The 23,277-nt window shown below is 57.4% G+C and overlaps 1 protein-coding gene across 1 annotated transcript in view; it reads left to right on the top strand.

The window, feature by feature from the left end:
- The window catches only part of PEPD (peptidase D), a 109,077-nt gene that overhangs the window by 2,374 nt on the left and 83,426 nt on the right, over nt 1–23,277 (top strand). The window contains exons 2-6 of the mRNA XM_032841746.1: nt 3,859–4,042; nt 6,066–6,193; nt 14,415–14,478; nt 20,653–20,700; nt 22,435–22,496. Coding sequence (XP_032697637.1) covers nt 3,859–4,042; nt 6,066–6,193; nt 14,415–14,478; nt 20,653–20,700; nt 22,435–22,496 — 486 coding nt within the window. The remainder of the gene's footprint in view (nt 1–3,858; nt 4,043–6,065; nt 6,194–14,414; nt 14,479–20,652; nt 20,701–22,434; nt 22,497–23,277) is intronic.

Genomic DNA, 23,277 nt, shown 5'->3' with positions numbered 1-23,277 from the left:
AGCAGCGGGGCCCCCTCTAGAAGTGGCATCACATTCCGGTGCAGGGTCCTCGTACTTGTCTGTGCCGTGGACCCCATGTGTATCGGGGAGGCCTGGGCCCCCGTCTCAACATGATGCTTTTAAATGCATAAAAGAAAACATGGAGGATTACAAGGAAAACCGATTGTATTAAAATACAGTTGTCAAAATGTTAGTAAATTTACAGTATAGTGATAGATGTTATTAACCCATTAAGTTATAAAAGCAGCAGGCCTAATAACCACCTTAGTTTTGAAGCAGTGGTGAGCAAGAGTGACATTTTGAGCTACCGTGACATGAGTAACGTGATAGGAAAATGCCTGTGATTGTTCTTGGTGACAGGTTCATACATTGTTGATACTGTGAATCGGGAAATGCATATTGGGATGAAGATTCGAGCCCATAAAAATATCATTTTTTCCCATCCAAGTAGATGGAATCCCTCAGTTCTATGTGTAAATCCCCACGGGCCTTGGGTGCGAGCCCTGCATGTGGCCATAGGAGAGGAGGGGGTGCTCAGCCCTGGTTTGGGGGGGACAGGAATGGATTGCAGGGGCAGCAGCATCACACTTTCCCTGAGGCCAGCCCCTCTCCCGGTCTGCCTGGGCCCTGGCAGTTTGTAGGCCTGGGCTGGCTTTGGGGTGGGGGTGGGGGGCTGGAACTTGAGCTCTGGGTCTCCCTGGTGCCCAGAGCCGGTCTGCCAGCCCCTGCTGTCTTCCTTGGCCATTGCCTTATTTATGCCGGCACTTGGGGATGACCTGGCTTTTGCCTTCTGCATTCTGGATGTCGGTGAGCCCAGTGGAGAGCTGGTGGAGATGGTCTGTTGGCGCTGCTTCTGCTGAGCTGGCAGGAAGTCATTCGCACTGGCTCTGGGGCAAATCTTTTCTCACAGGATTGGCTTACACCGGGAGAAATCAAAGGGTGCATCTCTATGGACCTTGATTCTGGGGGTGCCCAGCCCTAAGGAGTGACCGCAGCTCATCGGCCTGCCTGCCCTGCCCTTCTGTGTTGTGGCTGAGCCCACGGGGGCCTGGGGAGTATTGCAGATTTTCTTCATGGTAGTGGCTGACGCTCTCAGAGAGGATTCTTAGCAAGTTTCCTGTCTCGATCTGGGCTGCTTGGCCTGTGGGCCAGAAGGTCACAGTCCAGGTGCCCTGAGACACAGAGGTGTCTCAGAAGGTTCTGGACAAGTGGAAGCCCAGCCCTTGTGAGAGCCTTCCTGGTGGGGGCATGGTGGCAGGCCCGGGGGAGCTGATGTCTGGTGTGTTTAAGGAGAGAGGGCCAGGGAGAGGGTTGAGGAGTGGTGGGGGACGAGGTGGGCAGGGCTAGGGGTGGGTGCGGTTTGGAATCGGGCCCTTGCAGCCAGTTGTGCTACGGAGTCTGCAGGCGTCTGGCAGCTTTGGCCAGAGCCACCTGCTGTGGTGCCTTGGCAGCAGCCCCTCCGACCCTGGGGAATGTGCTGTGACAAGGTTCTCCACGGGCTTTGCTGAGTGAGGGGAAAGCCTCGGGGATGCTGGGGGCTGCACTTTCGGTTCCTGTGTGCACGGCCAGCTGGGACGCAGGCATGTTTATGAGCTGCCACCTCTGCCCTTTGATCTTTGGGGCTGAGCGCAGCAGAAAAGTGGCCCAGCCTCGAGGAAGTGCTGGCCCCTGTCCAGCCTCTCTGGGAGGGTGAGTGGCAGCCCATGCCCAGGGACCCGGGCGTTCTGGTCCCATGGATGTATGTGGGGTGTGCGTGAGCCGTCCACCCTTTCTGGCCAGGCTGGGCCCCAGGGTTCAGCTTCCTGCCGCACTGGAGCTGATGTGGCAATTTCTGGTCAGCACAGCTGTGTGGGTGACCCCACATTGTGACAGTTGTCCACTCAGCGAGTATTTATCCAGTACATGCCGTGTGCCGAGCAGAGTGCTAGGCACTGGGGCAGCAGTGACCAGAGCAGACCCAGATCTGTGTCCGTGGGCTTGACATTCTTGTGTGCGGAGGCAGCCCCTGCAGTGAGCACCAGCGAACACAGGCTGTGTCTACGTTAGAAGGTGTTTGTGTCCCTTCGGCCAGGGACCTGACAGAGCCTCACTTGAACGGGTGATGGGAGTTTACCGCAGGGTCAGTTTACAGCGCTGCGGGCAGGTTCAGGGGACCTGGGAGAGAAGAGGCAGCAAGCTGGCCAGGAGCCAGTGAAGGCGGTGCTGGGAGAAGGGAGGCCTGGGAGCTGTGGCCCTGAGGGGTGGGTCCACCAGTGTCAGGTTCCAGGTTCCACCAGGGAGGGAGCAAGGAATGGATTCCCTGTCGTCCCTCTACCCTCTGGTCTCCTGCCCTGCCTCCCAGTGGCTAAATCACCTGGAGCCTTATTGAAGTACGGGGGGGCCTGACCGGAGAGCCCGGGGCCTGCTTGACAGGAGGTGAGATCCCTGCCCTCTTAGAGGTTACATTTTCCCTGGGGAAACCAGGAGCAGGTAATAAATGATGTTATGCAGTACTGTGTGCTCTAGAGCAGCGTGAAGAGAACAGGGAATAAGGTTGGGACAGAGTACTGGTAAGCGTCTGGGGAGAGCGGCCATTTCTGCAGAGATGTAGATAAAGAGCTGGGATGCCCTGCAGGCAAAGGTTAGATCCCCTCAGTGCCCGGTAGCTGTCTTCCAAGTGCACTTGACAGCTGAGGGCAGCAGGCAGGGGAGGGCCTGCACAGATCTGCATTATAATGGGTCCTTCTGGGTGGGTACAGAAGAGGTTGTGGGGGGAAGCTAGGACCAAAGAGATCCTGGAGGGTTCCCTGTGGTTGTCCAGGCCGGAGATGGGGGTCCCCCAGCTGGAGGAGGTGCTCAGGAGGGAGGGAGCCTGAGCATGGTTGGGGGCTGTGGAAAGAGTGGTCCCCAGGGTCCTGGGTGCCCAGAGGCTGGGTGAGGACTGGGAAGCCAGTGTGGATGGGGAGTGTGGTGGTCACTGGGGCCTGGCAGGGGCTCGAGTGCGGGAAGGGGTGGGCCGAAACCCAAGGTGGCGATTGAGGAGAGCATGGGCCGCTGGAGCACCAGAACGTCAGGCTTGAGCGACTCTGCAGAGATTACTTCCTTCAAAGGGGAGTGAGAAATCAACTGCTGGAGGTGTGCGGCAGTCAAGAAAAGCACTTTTATTTATTATGAGGGTGAGGTTCCTGTCCGTTGGAGGTGAAGAGTGATCCTAGAAGGGAACCGTGATGCTGGAGCGACCTGGGAATAGACATGGGATGCAGGGTGCGGAAGCAGGCGGGCCTTGGGGAGTGGGTGCCTGGAGGGTAAGCTCTTTTCTTGGCGTAAAGGAGAGTGGGGTGGGGAGAGACGCCCACCTGCTCTCTGGTGACATCTGTCCTCTAGGACGGCACTCCTAGGGCTGCCACTGCCTGGTCCATCTCACCATGGTCCCCTTAGCACAGACTCGCTTCAGGTCCTGATACTAGGTGTCCTGGCCTGGGCTGCCGGGTCTGAGAAGACAGCATCATGTAGGCACAAGGGCAGGGATCCCGTGTTGTCTGGGCCAGATCACAGATCCTTCTTGCATGGATGGTAAGCTCCTTGAGACCATTGCAGGCTTTCCCTCCAGGGGCCTCACCTGCCCACTGGTGAAGCAGAGGCAGCTTTCCGTCATCCCCACTCTGGGTCCAGGGCTTGGGGACAGTTGAGGAGAGCGGGGTCTACGAGGCCCTGGCAGCCCAGGGAGGGGCTGTTTCTGGGCCGAGCAGGTTGAGCTTGGATGAGGGGGGGTCCCCCAGCAGGCTTGGCCCTCCGGTCACCTCAGGCTGCAGGCAGTGTGGATGGGGTCAGTGGTGCTGACAGGAGCCCATGTGGTGACTTGTGCTTATGTCTTTGCAGACCCTCGTTCTGGCTGGGGAATGAGACCCTGAAGGTGCCCCTGGCGCTCTTCGCCCTGAACAGGCAACGCCTGTGTGAGCGGCTGCGCAAGAACCCGGCTGTGCAGGCCGGCGCCGTTGTGCTGCTGCAGGGCGGGGAGGACGCCCAGCGCTACTGTACTGACACTGGCATCCTCTTCCGCCAGGTGAGCCTGCCTTCCTGCTTCCTGCGCCTTCACCTGCGCCCCAGGCCTCTGGTGGTCTGTCCACCCTCCCCCAGCATCAGACTGGTGGGCCTTGGGAAGCTTTACCCCCAAGGGGACCCTGGAGAGGCTCTCAGAGGGTGGGCCCAGGCCTGGGCACCTGGGGAGCCCTGATTCTAGAGGGGTAGAGCCCTCCTAGCTGTGGGTGGGGGAGGAGCTGATGCCAGCCAGTCTCAGCTCTTAGTCAGAATACAGAAAAATGACATTCCTGGGGGAGCAAGCAGGCAGGAAGTCTTCATGGAAGAGGCAGTATTTGGAGTGGGCTCTGAAAGCCAGGATGAATTCTCATGAGTGCATTTGAGAGTGGGTGTTGCAGGCTTGGGGGGTGGTGTCCACAGGAGTGCGTGGTAAGGGGGTGGGCTGGGCAGAGGTGCAGATGGGAAGGCCTGACTTCCTGGGGCCAGATTCTGCCTGCAGCAGGGAAGACACAGGCCGCAGCGGACCGGGAGGAGACATGGGAATGGGGTGCTGGGCAGGAGTGGGAGGCCCTCACATTCACCCCAGCTTGGCCATTGTTGACTCTGTGACCCTCGCTGGGCTTCAGTGTCCTTGCCCCGGAAGTAGACTAGGGATGCCTTGAGGTTCTGGAACCCTGTGGTAGAGGGTGGCTTAGCTGCTAGAAGCCAGCCCAGATGTGGTGGCCTTGGCTGAGAATCATAGGCATCACTCAGTTTCCAGGAGCAGGAGCAAGAACCCTCAACAGAGGAACTCACCCAGAAAACCAGAGAGGCCCTGAGCTGGCCCCACTCTCATTGATCCCAGCTCTGCACCCACTTTACAGATGATGAAACCAAGCCTCAGAGAGGAACTGACTTGCCAGAGGGGGAGCCGGCATTATTTAGAACCCCATCTCTGGACTTTAAGGATAGGGCTCTGCTCTCCGCCATGCCCAGAGCTGGTGGGGTTCCACCCTGGGAACTCTGTATCCTCCTTGGGGGCAGCAGAGCCTCGGGGACATGGCCATCTGGCATCCAGGCCAGGAGGAGGCAGGGAAATGTGAAGGGGACCCAAATGTGGAGGGGCAGCAAGATGTGGCCTCCACAGAGGGCTGTGTTGTCATCCCCCTCCACACCCCCGCCCGCCATAGGACACAAACGGGCTGTCAGCTGCTGAGAGCGATTGCAGTGAATTTTGCCGAAAGTGGCTCCCCCTGGAAAGTTTCCCTATGCCACGTTCTTGCAGCTGCAAGCCTATAGTCCCCTGGTTGCTAGAGACGTGGAGGTCTCAATAAGTCTTTTCTGGCTAGTCTTGATGCTTCCCGAAGTTTACGTATTCTGTGGTTTAAAAAGCGATCTCCTAAATTCAGACCTTGGCTCCCTTACTGCTGTTATGCAAGGTTAATTTTAGAAGAGATCCTCCTCCGCTTCATACCTTTATAAGATTATTTGAGCTCAGTGTTTATTGCTAAACACTGAAGTCATCAGCTGCCCCAGGGGTGGGAGAAGGAAGGAAGAAGTTCTAAATGGAAGAATCCATTTCCGTGCAGATGTCTGGCCTGGGTGTCTAAGTCAAGGTGGTGTCTTGCCTACCTTTGGGCATGGGGGCAGCAGAGAGGCGCAGGTAGGGCTGTGCCGGGCCTGTGGTTTGCATGGGCACCCGTGTCCTAGTGTGCCCTGGGGTGCCCAGCCAGGAGCCTAAGGGGTGTGGCCAGAGAGGGGGTTGTGGGTGGGGCTTGGGCACACGTGTGGACCGGGCATCCTCAGAGGAGGCTCAGAGCAGGGTGGGAGGAGCCAGCCAGGCTGCCCCATGCCAAATCCTGGAAGGGGTTGATGGACAGCCCACTGCTGGCATGGGGTAGGGGAGGCAGAGTGCATAGGTGGGGAACTAGATGAGGCTGGGAGGCAGGCTTTGAGAGCTAGGGGACCTGAGCTGACTCGGGTGCTTGGTCTGATGCCCAGTCTCTCTCCTTGTGCCTCATGTTTTTGTCCTGCTGACCCGGTAACCACGGTCTTTGTTCCCATCACAGGAGTCTTTCTTTCACTGGGCATTCGGTGTCACCGATCCAGGCTGCTACGGCACGATCGATGTTGGCACCGGGAAGTCGACCCTGTTTGTGCCCAGGCTTCCTGCCAGCTATGCCACCTGGATGGGAAAGTAAGGAGCTATCCGGACCTGTAACTGGACCTGCTGACCATTGAGAGTGGGGTGGGGGGGGGGAGGGGCGTGGCTTGTGGAGGCAAGGAGGGAAGGAGTAGGGATAGGTGGGGCCATGTCCCGTGGTGGGGTCCATTGACAGCCTGCTCAGGGGCAGAGCGTCAGAGCCGCAGCCACAGATTATGGTCATGTTTGTGTGGGGGTACTGTTTGTTAATCTTGAAATTTTGGATTCACAGCTTTGTCAAAATGCCAGAGGCTTTGGTCCCAGTGGGCCATCCCTCCTGCGTGGCATCAGCGGCAGGTGGCCCCACCTTGGGTGTCATGGGGGTTGGCTGGGGTCAGAGAGGGCAGCCTGGGACCCTCCTCCAAGGCCCATCTCTCACGGGGCATTGCTGGATGCCTGCTGTGTTCCTGTCTCTGTCTCTGGCTCTGTCTCAGGAGGTCCTGCCTCATTCAGCTCACCTGTGAGACAGGACAGTGGCTCTAGGATTGTGCTGCGGGAGGAGTGTGGCATGGGGTGCCCGGGATGTGCTTGGAGGCATCCTCCCCATCGTCCATGGCACCTGCCAGCTCCAGGGCTCTTGGCCGTGTCTGCCCCTCATGGGAGCCATCCTGCTTGCTGCGACGTGCCTAGGCAGAAGCCATACTTAACCATGGCTGCTCGAGGCCCTTGGGATCCTGCTAAATGTTCCTCGCCTCCGGCATGTCATTTCCGCCTGGAGAATGATTCTTGCGGGCTAATGTCTAAATTGCAACCCTTGCTGCCTGGTGTCCCTCACCCCTCCCCCCCGCCGCCTTACCAGGGCCTGTGGCTACTACAGGGACCTGTTCCGTGCAGAGGGCCAGACTAGGGCCTCCCCCACAGCCCTTGAGTGCAAACTCCAGAACCCCCTTTGTTGGCCTGAGAGGTACCTCTTCTGTCATCTTGGGGCAAGGGGTTTAGGCTTACAAGGTGGTGACAGTTCTGCTTTGAGGCCTTCCGGCCATGGGCCATCAGCTTCACCGTGAAGACAGCTTGAAGAGAAGTGGGCCGTGCTTCCCCTGGGTGTGTTTTCCTGTTTGGCCCTGGAGAAGGAGGGTGGGAAGTGGGCATGCCCGACCCAGTTGGCCGTTGGAGGGCATGGCTGGGCACCTAGGTTCTGGCCTTCTCAGAGGCCCTGGGGCAGGTGGACGAAACAGGTCCCTGCTGTAATGAGCAGGTTCCCACAGCCTCCATGCCTGGGTGAGGGCGAACGCTGGAAGGTTGTGCTGCCTTCTTCCCGAGGGACAGGGAGGTGTGTTGGACAAGGTGAGCCCAGCCCAGTGAGAGCCCCCAGAGGTTCCACACCACCCAGCCCTGGGTAAGGATGAGAAGGGGGGTGCAGAATGGGAGGCTGGCCATCGCAGGTGTCTGCTCTGTCCTCTTGCCCTCCCTGCCCACTTTACCGTGGAGTCTTTTACCTGCAGAGACACTGGCCTCAGGCTTGGCCTGGGCAGGCCCTCCTCAGTGCATTTTTCTGGGACCCCTCCTCCTGCAGGCCTGAAAACATGGGTGCTCATAGGATGGTTTATCCCCCCCAGCTCTTGCCCCCTGTCCTGTGGTAGCCCTGACGGTCAGCCTTTATCATCTTCCTGGTTGAATCCTTATGACTTCCCTGCTTTAAAGCGGCACAGGTTCAGGATGGTGGCGTGGCCTGTGCAGGTCGCGTGGGTCAGTCTTGCGGGAGGCTGGCTGGCTGGCGGGGCATGGCCTCTTTCCAGAGCAGCTCTTGTCACTGTTGGAGCCTCTGGTTCCTTATCTGTGGGACAGTGCCAAGGCTGCTCGTGAGGCACCACCGGGGCTGTCGTCATAGTGAGGGGCACTGCAGGGATGGCTCACTCTGTGACACTGAAAGGTGGTGGTAAAGACGCCAGGGACAGGCAGCTTGTAATGTCCAAAAATGGCCCCAGCAACATTTGTGGCCATTCCTGATGGAGAGGTAGACTCCCCCCCAACCCCTGCCACTCCCTCTGGGTTGGAACTTGGTGACTGCCTTGATGCATGAATGTGGCAGGGTCATCCTGTGGCTAGAACCCTGATTCTTTTTTTTTTTTTTTTTAAGTTTTTATTTATTTGACCGAGAGAGAGATCATAAGTAGGCAGAGAAGCAGGCGGGGGCGGGGTGGAGGAGGACAGGCCCCCTGCTGAGCAGAGCGCACTATGTGGAGCTGGATCCCAGGACCCTGAGATCATGACCTGAGCCGAAGGCAGAGGCTTAACCCACTGAGCCACCCAGGCGCCCCTAGACCCCTGATTCTTACTCATGGGACACCTGTCCCTGAACCCAGCTGCCAAACTGTGAGGAAGCCCACACTTGCCCATGTAGGGGGACCTCGTGGATGGGAGCGGGGGCCCAGCTGACAGCCAAACCACCCACCAGAGTGGGTGACTCCAAGCCCCAGCCTTTGATTCCTCTTGCTAGGGTCCCAGACCTCATAGAGCAGAAATAAGCTCTCTAGGGTCTGTCCTAAGCCCAGACCTTTCAAGTCCATGAACGCGAAAAATGTCAGTATGGTTTGCCCCAAAACCTTGGTAACTGGTACAGCTGTGGTGAGGAGTTTCCTGGTGAGAGTATAGGTCTGGTCTCCATAAGAGAATTCTTCCAGAACCCTTCCTGCACGCTAGGTGATCATAGAGCTGTGGTCTCTGCCCTGCTTGCTAGTGGCACATTCCAGAAATAGCTGGGGCCCCAGAGCCTGGGCAGCACCCGTGGTTTTGACCTGGCTGCTCTCTGAGCTGCCCCATGGCCCTGTCTGCTGGCTCTGAGGGTGCCAGTCCTGCGGGCAGAGGGGCTCCACAGTGAGATGTGGGCATGGGTGGGGGGCTAGGGGAGGGTCTGAGCAGGGCCTTGCTGGACTTTCTATCTGCAGATGGTGGGGGGAGGCTCCAAGCGCATCTCCCCTTCTGTCTGCTGCTTTATCTCGTGTCAGGTCGGGAGTGCCTGTCCTGGAGAGTGGACGTCCTCCAGGGCTGTGGGCGGAGAGGCCTTTCCCTGCCTTGGGGACTCCACCATCCAGTGGGAAAATCTGAGCAAATCTCACCATGTTTCCCCACAGCCACCATCTGGGGAGCCAAATGGCACTTGACTGGAGTGTTTAAAACCCAGGACCTGATTGGTCAGGGAACAGCTGTTAGCAGTTGGCTCTTCCGAAATGCAATCCTCAGTAATACAGGAATACTATTCTGTGCTTTGACAATGGCTGGTTTTCAGGGCCGCTCTTACAAGTTTTCCTCCAGGGGTACCTGGGCGGCTCAGTCGGTTGAGCGTCTGACTCCTGGTTTCGGCTCAGGTCATGATCTCAGGGTGGTAAGATGGAGCCCCGCGTCAGGCTCCGTGCTGAGTGGGCAGTCTGCTTGAGATTCTCTCTCTCTCTCTGCCCCTTCCCCTGCTCGTGCACACACACACACACACACACACACACACACACACACACTCTCTCTCTCTCTCTCTCCAAAATAAATAAATAAATCTCCACCAAAAAAAGTTCTTTAGTCTGGCCCTGTTTTTGCTGAGCCAGCTGATTGTGTAAGTGCCGACCTAAAGGCTTGCGTGACCTTTGAGTGTAGAGATGGGTCTGCAGTATGGGTCTCCCCTTTGGAGAGGCTCCGTGCTGGGCAGGCCAGAATGAGCAGGTCGGTCCCTTCCAGCTGCACAGCAGAGAGCTAGACCCTGGCCTCCTACAGACCTGGCTCCCCACTGTGGCCACCTGGGCAGACCTTTCCCTTCCTCTGCTCTGGCGTGTCCTTCGCCTGGTCCCCATGTCCCGAGCCTTTAGGAGAGAAGGCTCGGTTAGAGAGGGGCAGTGGCGGAGGGGTTGGTTGTCTGGGGCTGGAGCTGGGGAGTTGCCAGATCTGATTGTGTGTGGCTGTCCCCAGACGTTCTCGTGATCAATAGGGCTAGGGATCGAGGCTGGTGGGATTACCTGGCCTTTGCAATCAGAACCCACCAGACTGAACATTTGACCTTCAGCTCCTCAGCTTCCTTTTGAGTCTCTATCTGATGGCTTTTGAAAATCCATCCGGCAGATACCGCAATCCAAAGTCGTCTGGGGAAACAGCACTCCCATCACTAGATCTGCCACTTCCTGCGTAAAGGGCAGGCTCCTGTTGTCAGGGCAGCGGATGCTGGAGGGCCTGTTCCTCACCCGGGGCCTTTTTTGGGGCAGGAGTGTGGTAGCTCCTAATTTGTTTTCATTTGGAATCTTTGCTTGCAAAAGTCTGGTGCCTTTGGATGTGAGTGTTTCTCGTCATTTTTTGTTAGAATCAGGCTCAGCTGATGGCGGCTTTGGCTGCTGGGGTGCCTGAGCTCCTGGGAGTGGGCAGAGAATTGTCTCTGAGTCTCAGTACGGGGCGGCTTCAGAGCCCATAGAGGGTGAGTGACTTTGGGCCAAGTTAGGGGACCCTCCTAGAACCTTTGCAGCTTGACTGTGTTCTCCCCTTGTCCCTGACTGAGACTGAGGGCTCGAAATGTGAGATGGGATGCCTGATGTGTTGGGCTTTGCCGGGAGGAGCGTGCTTATCCTAATGAGGGCACTGCCCAGGAGTGAGTTTCTCCAGGGCTGAGGCCCTGAGCTGGTGTGTGTGTGTGTGTGTGTGTGTGTATGTGTGTGTGTGCGCCCGCGCGTGCACCCGCATGCACGCCGGGTGTAGTGTGGGTACATGTATGGTGTGTGTGTTGGGGGTAGGGTGTGCACGTGGCGTGGGGTGTGTGTGTAGAGTGGGTATGTGGGGCGCAGAGTGGGATGTGGTGCTGTGTATGGTCTGGCACGCGGTGTACACGTGTGCATGTGTCCAGGTACCCCAAACCAGGATGCCTCAGCTGCCCTGTGGCCTCGCCCCGGCTCCCTCTGTCTGCAGGGAGGGCTGGCGGGGCGCCAAGGAAGGGGCAGGCCTTCCTGAGGAGGGCCAGGGGAGTACCTTTGGGTCCTCCTGCCGGAGGTTCTGGAGGATCCTGGCCTCCCTAGTGGGGCAGGTGCCGGCGTCCTCAGCCCTGCTCCCGGGGCTCTGGATCTGCCAACCACAGGCCGCTTTCTGCTGGCCTTCTGAGCCCGGGTGCTTCCCCCACCCTATGGCCCCTCCCTCATGGGCGTGGTCGTCAGGGTCCGTCACCTGCGTTGTTTTGGAAAGATCTGCGTTGCTTTGACCAGGCCCTTGGTTCCTGAAGTGGTTGCCGACCTCTATTCTGGAGTGAGCGCGGCGTTGTGCCGGGAGCAGAATGAGAGGTAGCGGCACTGTGTGCAGCTGAAGGCGGACTCTGGCCGCTGGAAATTGATGGTGACTGCTGTAATTTGGTCCTCTTATTTATTCATTAACTGCACACAGGTGGGCAGCTGGCCGGCAGGACCTGTGCTTGGCAATTTCATATTCTCGAGGGCTCTGTGGTGTGCGTACCACGCGCATTCCTTTAATGTCTCCTTCCCACAGGAGGCCCCGCCCGCACAGGGGCCGCTACTCACTGTGTCGACCCTGACCCTGAGTTCCAGCAAGGGCCTCCTCTAAGTTGTGCTGGGCCTAGCTGCTCATGGCGAAGGCACAGACACCTTTGAGTGGGGCGCTCTCTCCTCTCTCCTGCCAGAGCTGTCTCTTCCCTTTGAAGGGAGGATTTCTGGGCTGGGGCCGGCTTCCCCTCTGACCTGCTTTTCCCCGGTCCAGTGGCTTTGTCTGGGTCTCCCATATGGTGGGATCTGGCATGAGCTCCCCTTCTGGACCCCAGACTCCAGGCAGGGTGGGGTACAGGCCCTCCACGTGGCTGCCACCAGCCTGGCTCTCGGTGGGTCTGTCTGTGCCCTGTGACCTCTCCTGCTGGTTCTGTATATGGCTCTTGTGGGCGTGTTGCCCCTTCCTCGGATCAACCCTGCCAGATCATGGCTGCTGAGCCACCGGTGGCTGGCTTAGCTCTTCGGGTGATGTTTAAATTATTTTTACTATACTTAGCCCCCAAACATGAAAAATAAGCAGTATTTAAACTGAATTATGTGTGCCCTTAAGGAAAGTGGCACGCAGAGTGCCAGAAAAGATGCTCGCAGCTCTTCAGATAGTATCTGTCAAGTAGTCATTCTGTTGAGAACCAGGCCTGTGGTAGTTGGGTGGTTTTGGCCCTCGTGGCCCAGCAGGTGCTCTGGACTGTGTCCATCGATCTCTTTGAGGAGGGCACAGGGCACGTGGTGGGGCTGGTACCCGCCCTCGCTTCCTCCCAGATAATCCGAGTGGCAGCAGCAGGCTCTCCTGTGAGTTGGTGCAGCCCCAGGGCCACCCGCAGGTCACAGCCACCTCGCGTTGTCCTCCCCTTTACCCCTCCTCCTCCCATCTCCTCTGGTGCCACATTGTGAAGACCTCAGGCTGAGTACATGGAGATGTTCCTGGGTCTCAAGTCTAGGTCTGCGAGACTCAAGTCTAGGCTCACCGAGACTCCCAGGCAGGGCAGGTAGGCACACGTGCCCTGGACTGGTGGCAGAGATGTCGTCTCCCCACCCCCGGTAGGAAGCATCCCTCGAAAGCAGGTCCTTGGCACTTCTCAAATCTTCTGGGAGTTTGCTGTGGATGCCTGTCACAGCTGTGAGCGATGACGGGACAAGGGGCCAGAGGGGGGTTGGGAACCCGCTGGGGATGCAGGGCGCCTGTCCTGGAGCTGGGACTGCAGTCGAGGGTGGACATGGCGAGGACGCTGATGGTCCCACCTCACCCTCTGGCACGTGCCTTTGTGCATGGCGGAGAGTGTCACCACTTAATGACCGAGGGTTAGTGAGCTGTCCATGCTAGATGGAGAACCAGGGCCTCTGGCATCCAGGTGAGGGGCTTATCATCCCTGCTGACGTGATAGCTACTCCAGGCCATGCTAATGGCCATGCCAGACTTCGGCCATTTAACTTTTGAGTCCTGTCTCAGAAGTGGAAGCCAATGTGACTGCCTTGTGCAAATGTAATTAGCAGCAAGAGCTTGACACCCAGTGTCCACTTCAGAGAAGACAAAGGGGTGCTCGCTGCGTGGGGCTGTGAGCTCCCTGCTGGTCTCTAAGGCCCACACATCTGTGCCCTGGTCCACGCTGCCTTCTTCACCATGATCTGTCTGGTGCATGCTTAAGTGGACAGGGGGGTGGTGCAGAGCTCATAAGGGGCAGAGGACTTCTCTTTCCTGGCCGGTGATGCTGGTCACTGGTGTCTCAGAGGCACAGGGAGCTCGCTCTCGGAGGTGGTCCTCTCCAAGTCTGGAAGTGTGCTCCCTCCCCTGTCCCCTCTGGGCCTCCCCAGGCACCCTGTCCTTGGCACCCTCAGCCCCCTGTCATCTGCTCACCCTTGAGAGTCCAGGAAGCACAGGCTGAAAACCATCTGCTGTTTTCCCCTGAGGCCTCTTTCGGATCTAACACTTGGTGACTAGAATACCATGTGATCACAGGCAGGCTGGGGGCATATCCCCCCATGCTTATGTGGTGCCCAGGCGTGGGATGGCGCAGGATGGCGTGTGTGCGTCATTAGACTTGGCTGGAGACACCCTCCCCTTGTGTGGCTAGTGTTCCACCTCAGGTGAGCTCTGTCACCAGCAGTGACATCAACTCATCCACTGACCAGGAGGTTGGGGGGTGGGGCGGTGCTTGCCGGCCTGCAACTGTGACCCTGACTGTGACCGGGAGCCCTTTGGGAGGGGGCCCAGCCTCCTCCTCCCTTTGTCTCTGTCTTCTCATGGCTGATTTTTCAGGGATGATGAGTAAGCTTGAATGTTTCTCATCACAGTGAGTAATACTGATATTGACTTCTTTAAAATGTTAATTTTAAAACTTTCCTCTAAAGAGGCTCCATGGGAGAGCTCCCGGGTGGCAGATTATTTCATGCCCCAAAGGGTAAGCTGGCTGGCAGCCCAGTGGGCTCTCACCGGCGGTGGAGGGGGAGGTGTGGTCTGCAGATCCTACCCAGGGTCACGGGCTCCGAGGACGGGCAGAGGTCAGCTGGAGGAGGTCAGGTGGCCAGGGTCACGGGCTCCGAGGATGGGTCAAGGTCAGCTGGGGGAGGTCAGGGGAGGCAGGTGTGGTTCAGCGTTCACTCTGTGGTCCAGTGCCGTTTGCTTCCGAGTCTGTGTTGGGCCCACCTGCTCTGTGCCGGGACAGGGATGGGCCCAGGGCTTTAGGGTCTGGGCATGGGGGCGGGATGGCAGCCTATGCCAAGTGTGTCAAACCCTGACCCTGGTGTTCCTTGTGCTTTCCTTTGAGGATCCACTCCAAGGAATACTTCAAGGAGAAGTATGCTGTGGACGACGTCCAGTATACAGATGAGGTCAGTAGCAGCCGACTCCTCTCTGAGCCACTGAGGCCTCCCTCACCCCTCAGCACGCCGGCACCCCCTTCCTCCCACTGCCATAGCCCCTGGCTGCCTGTCACCTCACCCCTGGCAGCCACCTGGCTGCCAGCCACCTCAGCAGCGCCCTCGTTTGGATAGCGCGGGCAGGACTGTGAACCTCAGACTTCCCTGAAGAGCCCCCCCCACCCCCACCCTTTGCCTGGCCAGTGTCCCTCACTCAGTGGCTAGAGGCCTCTGGTACCTGGGTTGTGGCTGCTTAGCTTCCCAGAGGGAGGACAGCTTTCATCTCAGTGCTTCCCCCCGACCCCCCGCTCAGCCTGGGCCTTCGTGTGTCGGGGAGTTCCCCTCCCCAGCCCTTGGTGGCTACAGATGCCACCACCAGAAAGGCCCCAGACTTTGAGAGGCCTGTGGGGTGGGGTGCAGTTGGAGGGCCCCTGGCTTTAATCTCTTTCCCAGCGTGGATGCCCAGCGGTGTCATGTGACCTGGGTAGCTGAATGACTGTCCTTATAGGGCTTTGCACCTGCCCCAGCCCCTGACGTCCACGGCTGATGGGACGGGGAGGGGGCAGAGGGGAGGACACAGCTATGTGCCCCTATGGTCTCCTTGGGGGACCAAGGCCCCCAACGCTGCTCCATCCCTGGATGCTGTTAAAACGCCCATGCCACGTGCAGGTCAGTGCTGGGTAGAACGTAAACACTGCAAGGTCAGTGCCTCCTGCTGCCTGCTGCTCGAGCCCCACCCCCAGCCTGGCAGGATCAGCTGGGTGGGAGGTGGGGCCCTCCCATGCCACATTTCCCCAGCCGGGTCCAGATCGCACATGGACATACCTAAGAGCTGGGGGTCTGTGTAGAAGCAGCTGAGGACCCCGCCAGCTGGAGACAAGCAGCTGCCCCTTCCCCTGGGTAGGATGCAGGCTGTGCTGGGGAATGACGACACCGGGTGGGAGGCAGGTTCGCAGGGATCCTAACCGGGCTTACAGAGCAGTGTGTGAAGCAGAGTGTCTCAGCCCTGGGGCAAGGGTCTGGCGCAGTGTGCTGGGGGGCACCTGGCCCCAGGCAGGCCTGCATTAGGACTTTCCCACACAGAGACACCGTCCTGCTCCAGTTCTGCTGCCCTAGAATGCCGTGCCCACCCCTCTCGTTGTGCTCGGAGGCCTGTGCCAGCCCGCTGCACCCCCTGCCAACTCTGGTCCACGCTGGCGCCCCTCCCACCCTGGCTCTTAGGACCTGCGGGGGACATGCTGGATGCTGGCTGTGTTCTGCTGTACTCTGCCTTTTGCTGCTTTATATTTGTCTCTAAGGCCCTTCCCCCAGACGTTACTGTCACATCCTGCCTGCCGGGTTCCAGGGGTGTGTGGGCGTCAGAGCTGGTTGAGACCCAGGGCCGAACTCAGCAGCCAGGACACAGTGTGTGGCAAAGGTGACTAGCAGGGCAGTGCCTGGTGAGGAGGGCCTTGGGGAAGGAGTGCGGCTCGCATTCACAAGGCCTCGGGCACCTGTGTCTACAGTACCAGCTGCCTGGTTGGGTTTTAGAGAGGGGGCTTTTGATGGATCTTTCTTTTCTGTCCCAGAATTTCAGTACCGAGTTACTGGGGGTGACTCACAGCATCTAAAGCACCCGTTGGTACACATGTGACCTGTTGTGTTGATCTCTTTGGGTACAGGATCTCAAATAGTCTGAACGTTTATTTGCATGCCCCGATGAGAACATTTGCCTTTTACCTGTATCTCGAAGTACTAGGAGTGAGTACTAGGTACTAGGGAGCAGTGACCTGCTCCATCCTTCATTCTGATTTTGTTCCTGACCCTCTCCTTTGGTAGGTGTATCCCTCCTGCCTCCGTAAACTGTGTGTTAACATTATTGCCCTTGGGGACCTTGACCTTCCCAGAAACTTGGGAAGCCCGGATCTCAGCCCACCGAGTCAGAGCGTCTCTGTGCTGCAGCCTCCCCAGCTACCGTTGCTTTCATGTCTGGGGGAGCCTCTGCTCCATTCCTCCTGTGATTTCTGGGGAGAAGCGGGGAGAGCTGGCCTCCAGATGCAGGGACACGGGTCTGGAGCATCGGGACGGGAAAGCCTGTGGCAATCGTGCGGAATCATAGCCCCACAGAGTGAGAGTGGCTACTCTGAGTCTGTATTTACGAAGCAGAATCTGAAACAAAGGCTTCAGAGGAGTTTGGAAGACAGGCTCTTGGGTCCAGGAGCTGTCTGCTGTGTCCCATTGTCATCACTGTCAGGGTTCATCAGTTCTGTCCTGTTACTACTCTGGTTCTTACTGGGGACGGGGGCTCACTGTTGACAGCTTTACTCTGGGGTGGCCCCTGCAGCTTCCAGTAACATTGAGACAGATCTTATCCCTTGTGCCCTATCCCTTGGTGGGTCTACAGCTTGCAAAGGAGGAGGCCAAGGCCAAGGTGATGGGCTTTACCTACAGCCCCCTAGCTGGGGCGCAGCAGAGTTAGGGGGCAACCCCGGGACCTTTGGACCCCAGAGGGCCTCCACCTCTGCATTTGTGCATTCCATCAGACATAGGGGATGACCGACGCTCCCGAGAGTCTTTGGTTTTCTGTGGTTTGAAATGGAGCCTGACACTAAACCTGCTGTGTGGAGACACCTGCGCTGGGAGGCCTTTGAGATGCCTGGGGCCTGCTCCTTCGTGAAAGGTGACAGGAAGCCCCTTGCATCGGGGAAGGGCTCCCCAGGCCGGTTCTATGGTGCCGGCCCCCAGCTGATGTCGGGCAGTCTCGGCCATCTGTGGCAAATCACAGCTGGGAAGCCCTTCACACCTGTCTTTCCTGAAAGAAGGCAGGAAGGCCCACGCCCCAGGCCACAGCTGGTCACTTGCTGTCGTGTACGAAATGCAAGTGTCTGCTAGAGCGGCTGTCATCCCCGGAGATGACCCTGCTTCTAGTCATTGAGAAGGCAGAGCAAACGAAGGTTCCCCCAAGAAAGGGGAGCTCAGGAGGGCCTCAGGAGGCGCTTCAAGGCATTTCACGCCAGGGCTGGTATTCGTGACTCGAGGGGAGCTGGCTGGCAGGGGGGCCCGTTGTGCACTTGGGAGCTTTTCTGACATTTCCATTTGAGAAGCAAGTTCAGATTTCTAGACGCATTGCCAGCCACCAAGTTGCACCCTTGTTTCAGATGGCCATGAAAAACAGTTCACTTTTTAAGAGATTGTTTTATTCACTTTGGAGAGAGAGGGTGTGTGTGTGCACTAGGGAGAGAGTGCCTTAAGCAGACTCCGTACCAAGCGTGCACCCTGACGTGGGATTCGGTGTCATGACCCTGAGATCATGACCCGAGCTGAAACCAGTAGTCGGATGCCTAACCGCCTGCCCCAGCCAGGCTTCCCAGCACAGTTCACAAGCTTGGGTGCCTGCGGGGCGAAGCCGGCTCCCTCGAGCAGCGCGGGCTTTCTGGGCAGCACTGGTTACGGACTGCCCTGCCCGCTTCTCTGGCGCATCAGGGTAGCCTGCAGGCCTGGCTGAGGCGCTGAGCATGAGGAGGCCTGAGGGGTCCGCGGGCAGCCTCTGATCATCCCTAGGGGAGGGTCCCTGTGCACAAGGCTCTGATCAGTTCTGCCTGTGCCATCTCCCTCAACCTGCCAGAGAGGCATGGCTGCCCAGGACACTGACGTTGGCCGCGGGACGCAGCACATCCAGGGCATTAAACAGCACTGGTCTGTGAGAGCTCATGGGTCCCCAGTGGCCACCGCTCTGAGGACACTTGGCCCAGTGTTGACAGAGCCGGGCCGTCCTGTGTGCTGGAGCTGCATGTTGAGCGGCTGATGCACAGGCACAGCCCTGTCTCCTTTCTCAGGCTGCTGAGAGCGTAGTGCTAGTGGGTCTCCGTGCAGGAAGGTAGACCGAGCTGCCGGATGAGGAGAGGTGTTTCAACCGCAGAGCTAACCAGGGCCTGCGCAGGCAGTCATGGTCAGTCAGATGCTGCGCTGCTGGAGCCTGCAGATGCCCAGCCTGCCCGTGTGTCAGCTCTCCGGCCGGCCGTGCATCCGGCGGCCTGCTTTCTCCATCATTCCTAACCAGCGTGTCCCCAGCCAGCGCTGGGAGAAAGACCATCAGACCACACGTTTGGAATCTGGCCCTCCTCTTTGTCCCTGGCTGCCTGCTTACTGCTGTTGTTGACAGAGCCATTCTGTGCCCATGAATGGAGACCCTTCATGTCGACGTGACAACACACCCAGAGGCCCGACATGCACGGCTCTTATTCCTTCTAATGAGTCCCCCCCTCTTCCAGGAGGGCCTTCGGGAGTGGCAGGGATTCAGCTGAGCTGTTGATGTGTGCAGCATAGAGGCCGGGGTGGGGGGTGGGGTTGGGGGGTCTGCAGTTCCAGAGTCAGAGAGGAGGGTCCGGGGAGGCGGGGCCTTGTGCGCCATTGGGGGAGGGCAGTTGGCGCATATCTGGAGAATTGTCTGGCCACCAGCATCAAAAACCTCAAGGACGCATATGGCTTTTCACCCAGAGGAGTCACTGAGTCTCCTTTTTTTTTTTTTTTTTTTTTTAAGGAAATACATTTTTAAAGGGATTTGTGTTAAGGAAATAGACTTGTCCAGAAGAGTGTTCATCGAGGCATCACTTTTGCTAGTTAATTGTTGGATGTTATTAAAGTGTCCAGCAGAGGCATGAATGAATGAACTGTGTCGTGTCCATGAAGAGAGCCATACAGCCGTACATTCAGCTCTGGCCTCTGCTCATTTGTAACTGTGAACCTGGGCAAATGATTGAACCTGTCTGTTTTCTCATTTGTGAAATCTGGACATGAGTAACCCCAGCTTCCCGGGTAGTTAGATGAGATGATGCCTGGAGTGACCACGGCCATGATCGGCGGCTCGCTGGGCATTTCCCCTCCCCGGCCGGTAGTGACTGGTAAAAATCATGCGGTTGGAGAATACTTCATCTCAGGAGGCAAGTGAAGTGTGTAACTTCATAGGATCCAGATGTCATTACAGATCTCTGTTTTCATGTGCAGAGATAAAAAGTCTCTGGGGAGGAGATTGTAGGTGTATTTTACCTTCTTTCAGTTTTCAGTATATTCCAGGTTTTCTCTGGGAGCTTCTCAGTATTAAAAAACATGTATATACATATGTCAAAACTTATCAAAATGTGCACTTTCAATATGTGCATTGTAGAGCATGTCAGTGATAGCTCAGGAAAGCTGTTAAAACAACAAACAACAAATCCTTCTCACGCTCGCTCGTGTCAGGTCTCAAATGAGTTTCGGGTGGGGACGGGGGCTCAGCTACAGCAGGGGCCTTGATAACCAAGCTGCAGGGTAGACTGCGGTGTGGGGGGCCTGGAGAGGAAGAAAGTGCTCCCGCCAGGGTGCTTGGCGCTCTCAGGTACAAATGTCACAGCTAAAGCAGCGTGGTGGGCACTTTGCCAAGGGAATAGGGCAGGAGATGAGGGAGTGAAGAACCTGTCTGGGGAACAAAGGGCCTCACTGGTTGATGAGCAGGGAGGAGGCATTCCAGGCAGGGGTCAGAGCCCAAGCAGAGGCACGGAGAGAAGAGGTTGCATGGCACACTCATTTATGGGGCTGGGATAGGAAGCAGCCAGAACGCAGGGTTGCGAGGCCTGAGGGGGTCAAGGTGGAGCAAGGATGGAGAGCGGGGATGCGGGATTGGGGACAGAGGGTGGGATCAGGGGAAGCTTCCTCCATGCAGTCTAGGAGTTGCATGGGGGTGCAGGGAGGAAGGTGTCTGCCCTGGGGACAGAAGGCTGTTGGGATTGGTGCCTGAGATGTAGTAGGAACAGGTCTTTCAGGAGGGAGCAGATGAAAAAAAAAAAAAGGGGGAGCAGATGGACAGAGGTGCTGGCCTCCTGGCAGAGGTGAGGGTCGGTTGCGTGGGCCTGGCGGTGTGAAGCCTGGCATGTGTGTGGGGCCCAGAGGCGTGTGGGAAGCTGTGCCTGATGTAGGTGTCTCTCCCTGTCTGCCACTTGAAAGCCATGTGGCGTTCAGAAGTCCTCTGGCATCTGCAAGCCTCAGTCTTCTCATCTGCAACAATATCACTGCCTGTTTTTACAACCAGCTCCATAAACATGAGCTGCCATCATTAAGCCATGGTGGCGTTGTCACCTCTATCAGATGTCTTTGCGGTTGTTCTAAAGTGGAATTTTCTTTCTGACCTTTCAGATCGCCAGCGTCCTGACGTCACAGAACCCCTCTGTCCTCCTCACTTTGGTAAGTGGCTGGTGTCCAGGAACCAGGCACTGGGGAAGGGTTTTAGGGAGCTGCCTGCCCCTCCAGAGGATTGGGAAACAGGAGGAATGGTCATCAGTAACAGGTGGTGACACGTCATTCAGGGCGGCTGAATACAACCGGGACCATGTCTTCCATCCTCCAGTGTCCCCGGGGTGGGCTGGGTCCTGCCAGAAGACACCTTGCCTACTACAGAGGTTAAGACGCAGGTGGAGGGTGTATTTGTGTCAGGCTGAGTTGTGGAGTTTGTGGATAAGGATATCAGTATGCTTCCACCACCTGTCTTCTCCATTGTTAATAGAATTTTTTTTTTTAAAGATTTTATTTATTTATTTGACAGAGATCACAAGTAGGCAGGCAGGCAGAGAGAGAGAGAGAGAGAAGGAAGCAGGCTCCCTGCTAAACAGAGAGTCCGATGCGGGGATGTGGGGCTCGATCCCAGGACCTTGGGATCATGACCTGAGCTGAAGGCAGAGGCAGAGGCTTCAGAGCCACTGAGCCACCCAGGCGCCCCTGTTAGTAGGATTTTAAGACACACCGTGGCGTGCATCTGTGAGGTTGTTGTTGGGCATCAGATTTAGGATTTTAAAAGACACACCGTGGTGTGCATCTGTGAGGTTGTTGTTGGGCATCAGATTTAGAATTTAGACCGAGGGTCTGCCATGGCCTGGGGGTGGCTTGGGGTGCACAGGGGGCCCTTGGTGACTTACATAGGGCTGTGGGGTTCCTCGGGCTGTGAAATGGCTCAGAGAAGAAGCCTGCTTTCTTGCACTTTCTCGACCTTGGGGAGTTTCAAATATGGAGCATGTACAACCATTCTTCCCTCCCAGAGTGACCCTTCTCTCCCTTGTTCATCGATTCTTTTTCAGAAATAGTTCTTCTTGGTTCTTTTATTTATTTATTTTTTAATTAATTAATTTTTTTAAAGCACTTCACATGGTGTCTCTTTTCCGCTCTGCTGTTTTAATGGCCGAGCAGGAAGATTACATGAGATGATTGTGGTCGGAGCTGGCTCGGTGTGTTTTCTTTAGGGAACATTATTCAATGTTGGCCTGTCGTTCTTGAGGAGGAAGGGCAGTTTAGAATGCCTTGCCTCTCCGGGGATGACATGCTTTTCTCTGAGTCCCCTTTTGTCTCCTCTCCTGAGTTCCTCTTGGGGTCTCCTCCCAGTCAGGGAAAGGACAGGGAGGTACCACAGCTCCGTGGTGTCACTGAGAAGTGCCCATCATGCCAGAGTTGGGTCCTTCCCATGACTCCGGGAGGGCTGGGTTTGACCGAGCTTTTTGGGCCCTGTCAGTGGGGAGTGTGTGCACACTCGTGTGCATTGAGAGAGATGGGGCCAGCCTGGGAGAGTAGATGGGGTGGCGGGGAGAGCAGTCTCGTAGCCCCATCTGTGCCTGCACAGTCTGAGCCGGTTTCAGCAAACTGGTCTGATGGAGGAGGCTTTCATTCCCTTGGGATGCTGTTTGTGCGTCCCTTTCCTTTCCTCCATGTTCAAGCTGCGGCGGAGAAGGGACAGCTTGCCTTTGTGCAGGGGCGGGAGGGCGGGCTTGGCTGGGAGTTACCTGAATGGCAGGAAGGGATGAGTTTGCTGGGCTGGAGTGGGGGCTCCTGAGGCTGGATGGAGGAGGCAGGCCCTCCCCTGCGGGTGGTGGGGACACTGTGGGGTGGCCCCATGTGCTGAGTCTGCCTTTCACGCTCCCCGTGTCTCTGCAGCGTGGCGTCAACACGGACAGTGGCAGTGTGTGCCGGGAGGCCTCCTTCGAGGGCATCAGCAAGTGAGTCCTGGGGCTCCTGGAATGGTCTCCCCCTCCCCCGCTCACCTCTTCACTGGGAGGCCTTGCTCTGTCTGCAAGCTAAACACAAAATACATGAACAGGAGGATGCTAAGGGGCCAGATCATGTATTTTGAGGAAATGTTTAGAAAAATAATTTGCCTAATATCGCTTCAACTTCTGCTTCTCTGTTGAGCTCCACAGTGCGAGTGCCCACTGGCCCGGGCTTGGGGAGTGTGTGCAGGGTGAGGGGACCTGCTGTCCCTCTAGAGGCCTCCTCTCAGCTCTGTGGTCTTTGCTCTTCTCAGCCCCTCCCCTCAGTCCTGGCACTGACTTCTCCCAGCCTGAGTCGTCTGTTGCCCCAGTCTCAGCTAGGGACCCCCTTAATTGCCCTCACTCCCTCGTTTAGCTCCAGGCTGGTTCTCCAAACCCCATTCCTTGGCCTGGGCCTCTCTAGGCAGGAAAGCAGATGTGGGGCTGAAGTAGGGCACCTTGCTCTCCTTGTCTCCCTTAAACCAAGGCCCTTGGAGAGTACTTCCTGCCAGCTGGGCTGTGTCCCCAGGCCAGCTGGGGACTGGCCCTGGGGTGTCTGTGGAGCCCTAGGTGGTGGCAGAGGAGCCCTTGGGGGGGGGACGCCTGCTCCCCCAGGCTGCTGAGTGTGGACTGCCCCCCCAGCCTTGATTCTGGGCCTCCATCCCCAGCTCCTCCCCCACCACACTCAATCTGCGCCACTGCATCCTGTCGTCCTTTGGTGGACTGAGGCGGTGACAAAGGAAGTGCCTTA

The sequence above is a fragment of the Lontra canadensis genome, unplaced genomic scaffold (assembly GCF_010015895.1).
Source record: "Lontra canadensis isolate GAN:19392208 unplaced genomic scaffold, GSC_riverotter_1.0 scaffold125, whole genome shotgun sequence".
NCBI classification, from domain to species: Eukaryota; Metazoa; Chordata; class Mammalia; order Carnivora; family Mustelidae; genus Lontra; species Lontra canadensis.
The sequence above is the reverse complement of the archived record's forward strand: the minus strand, read 5'-3'. Positions and strand labels throughout refer to the sequence as shown.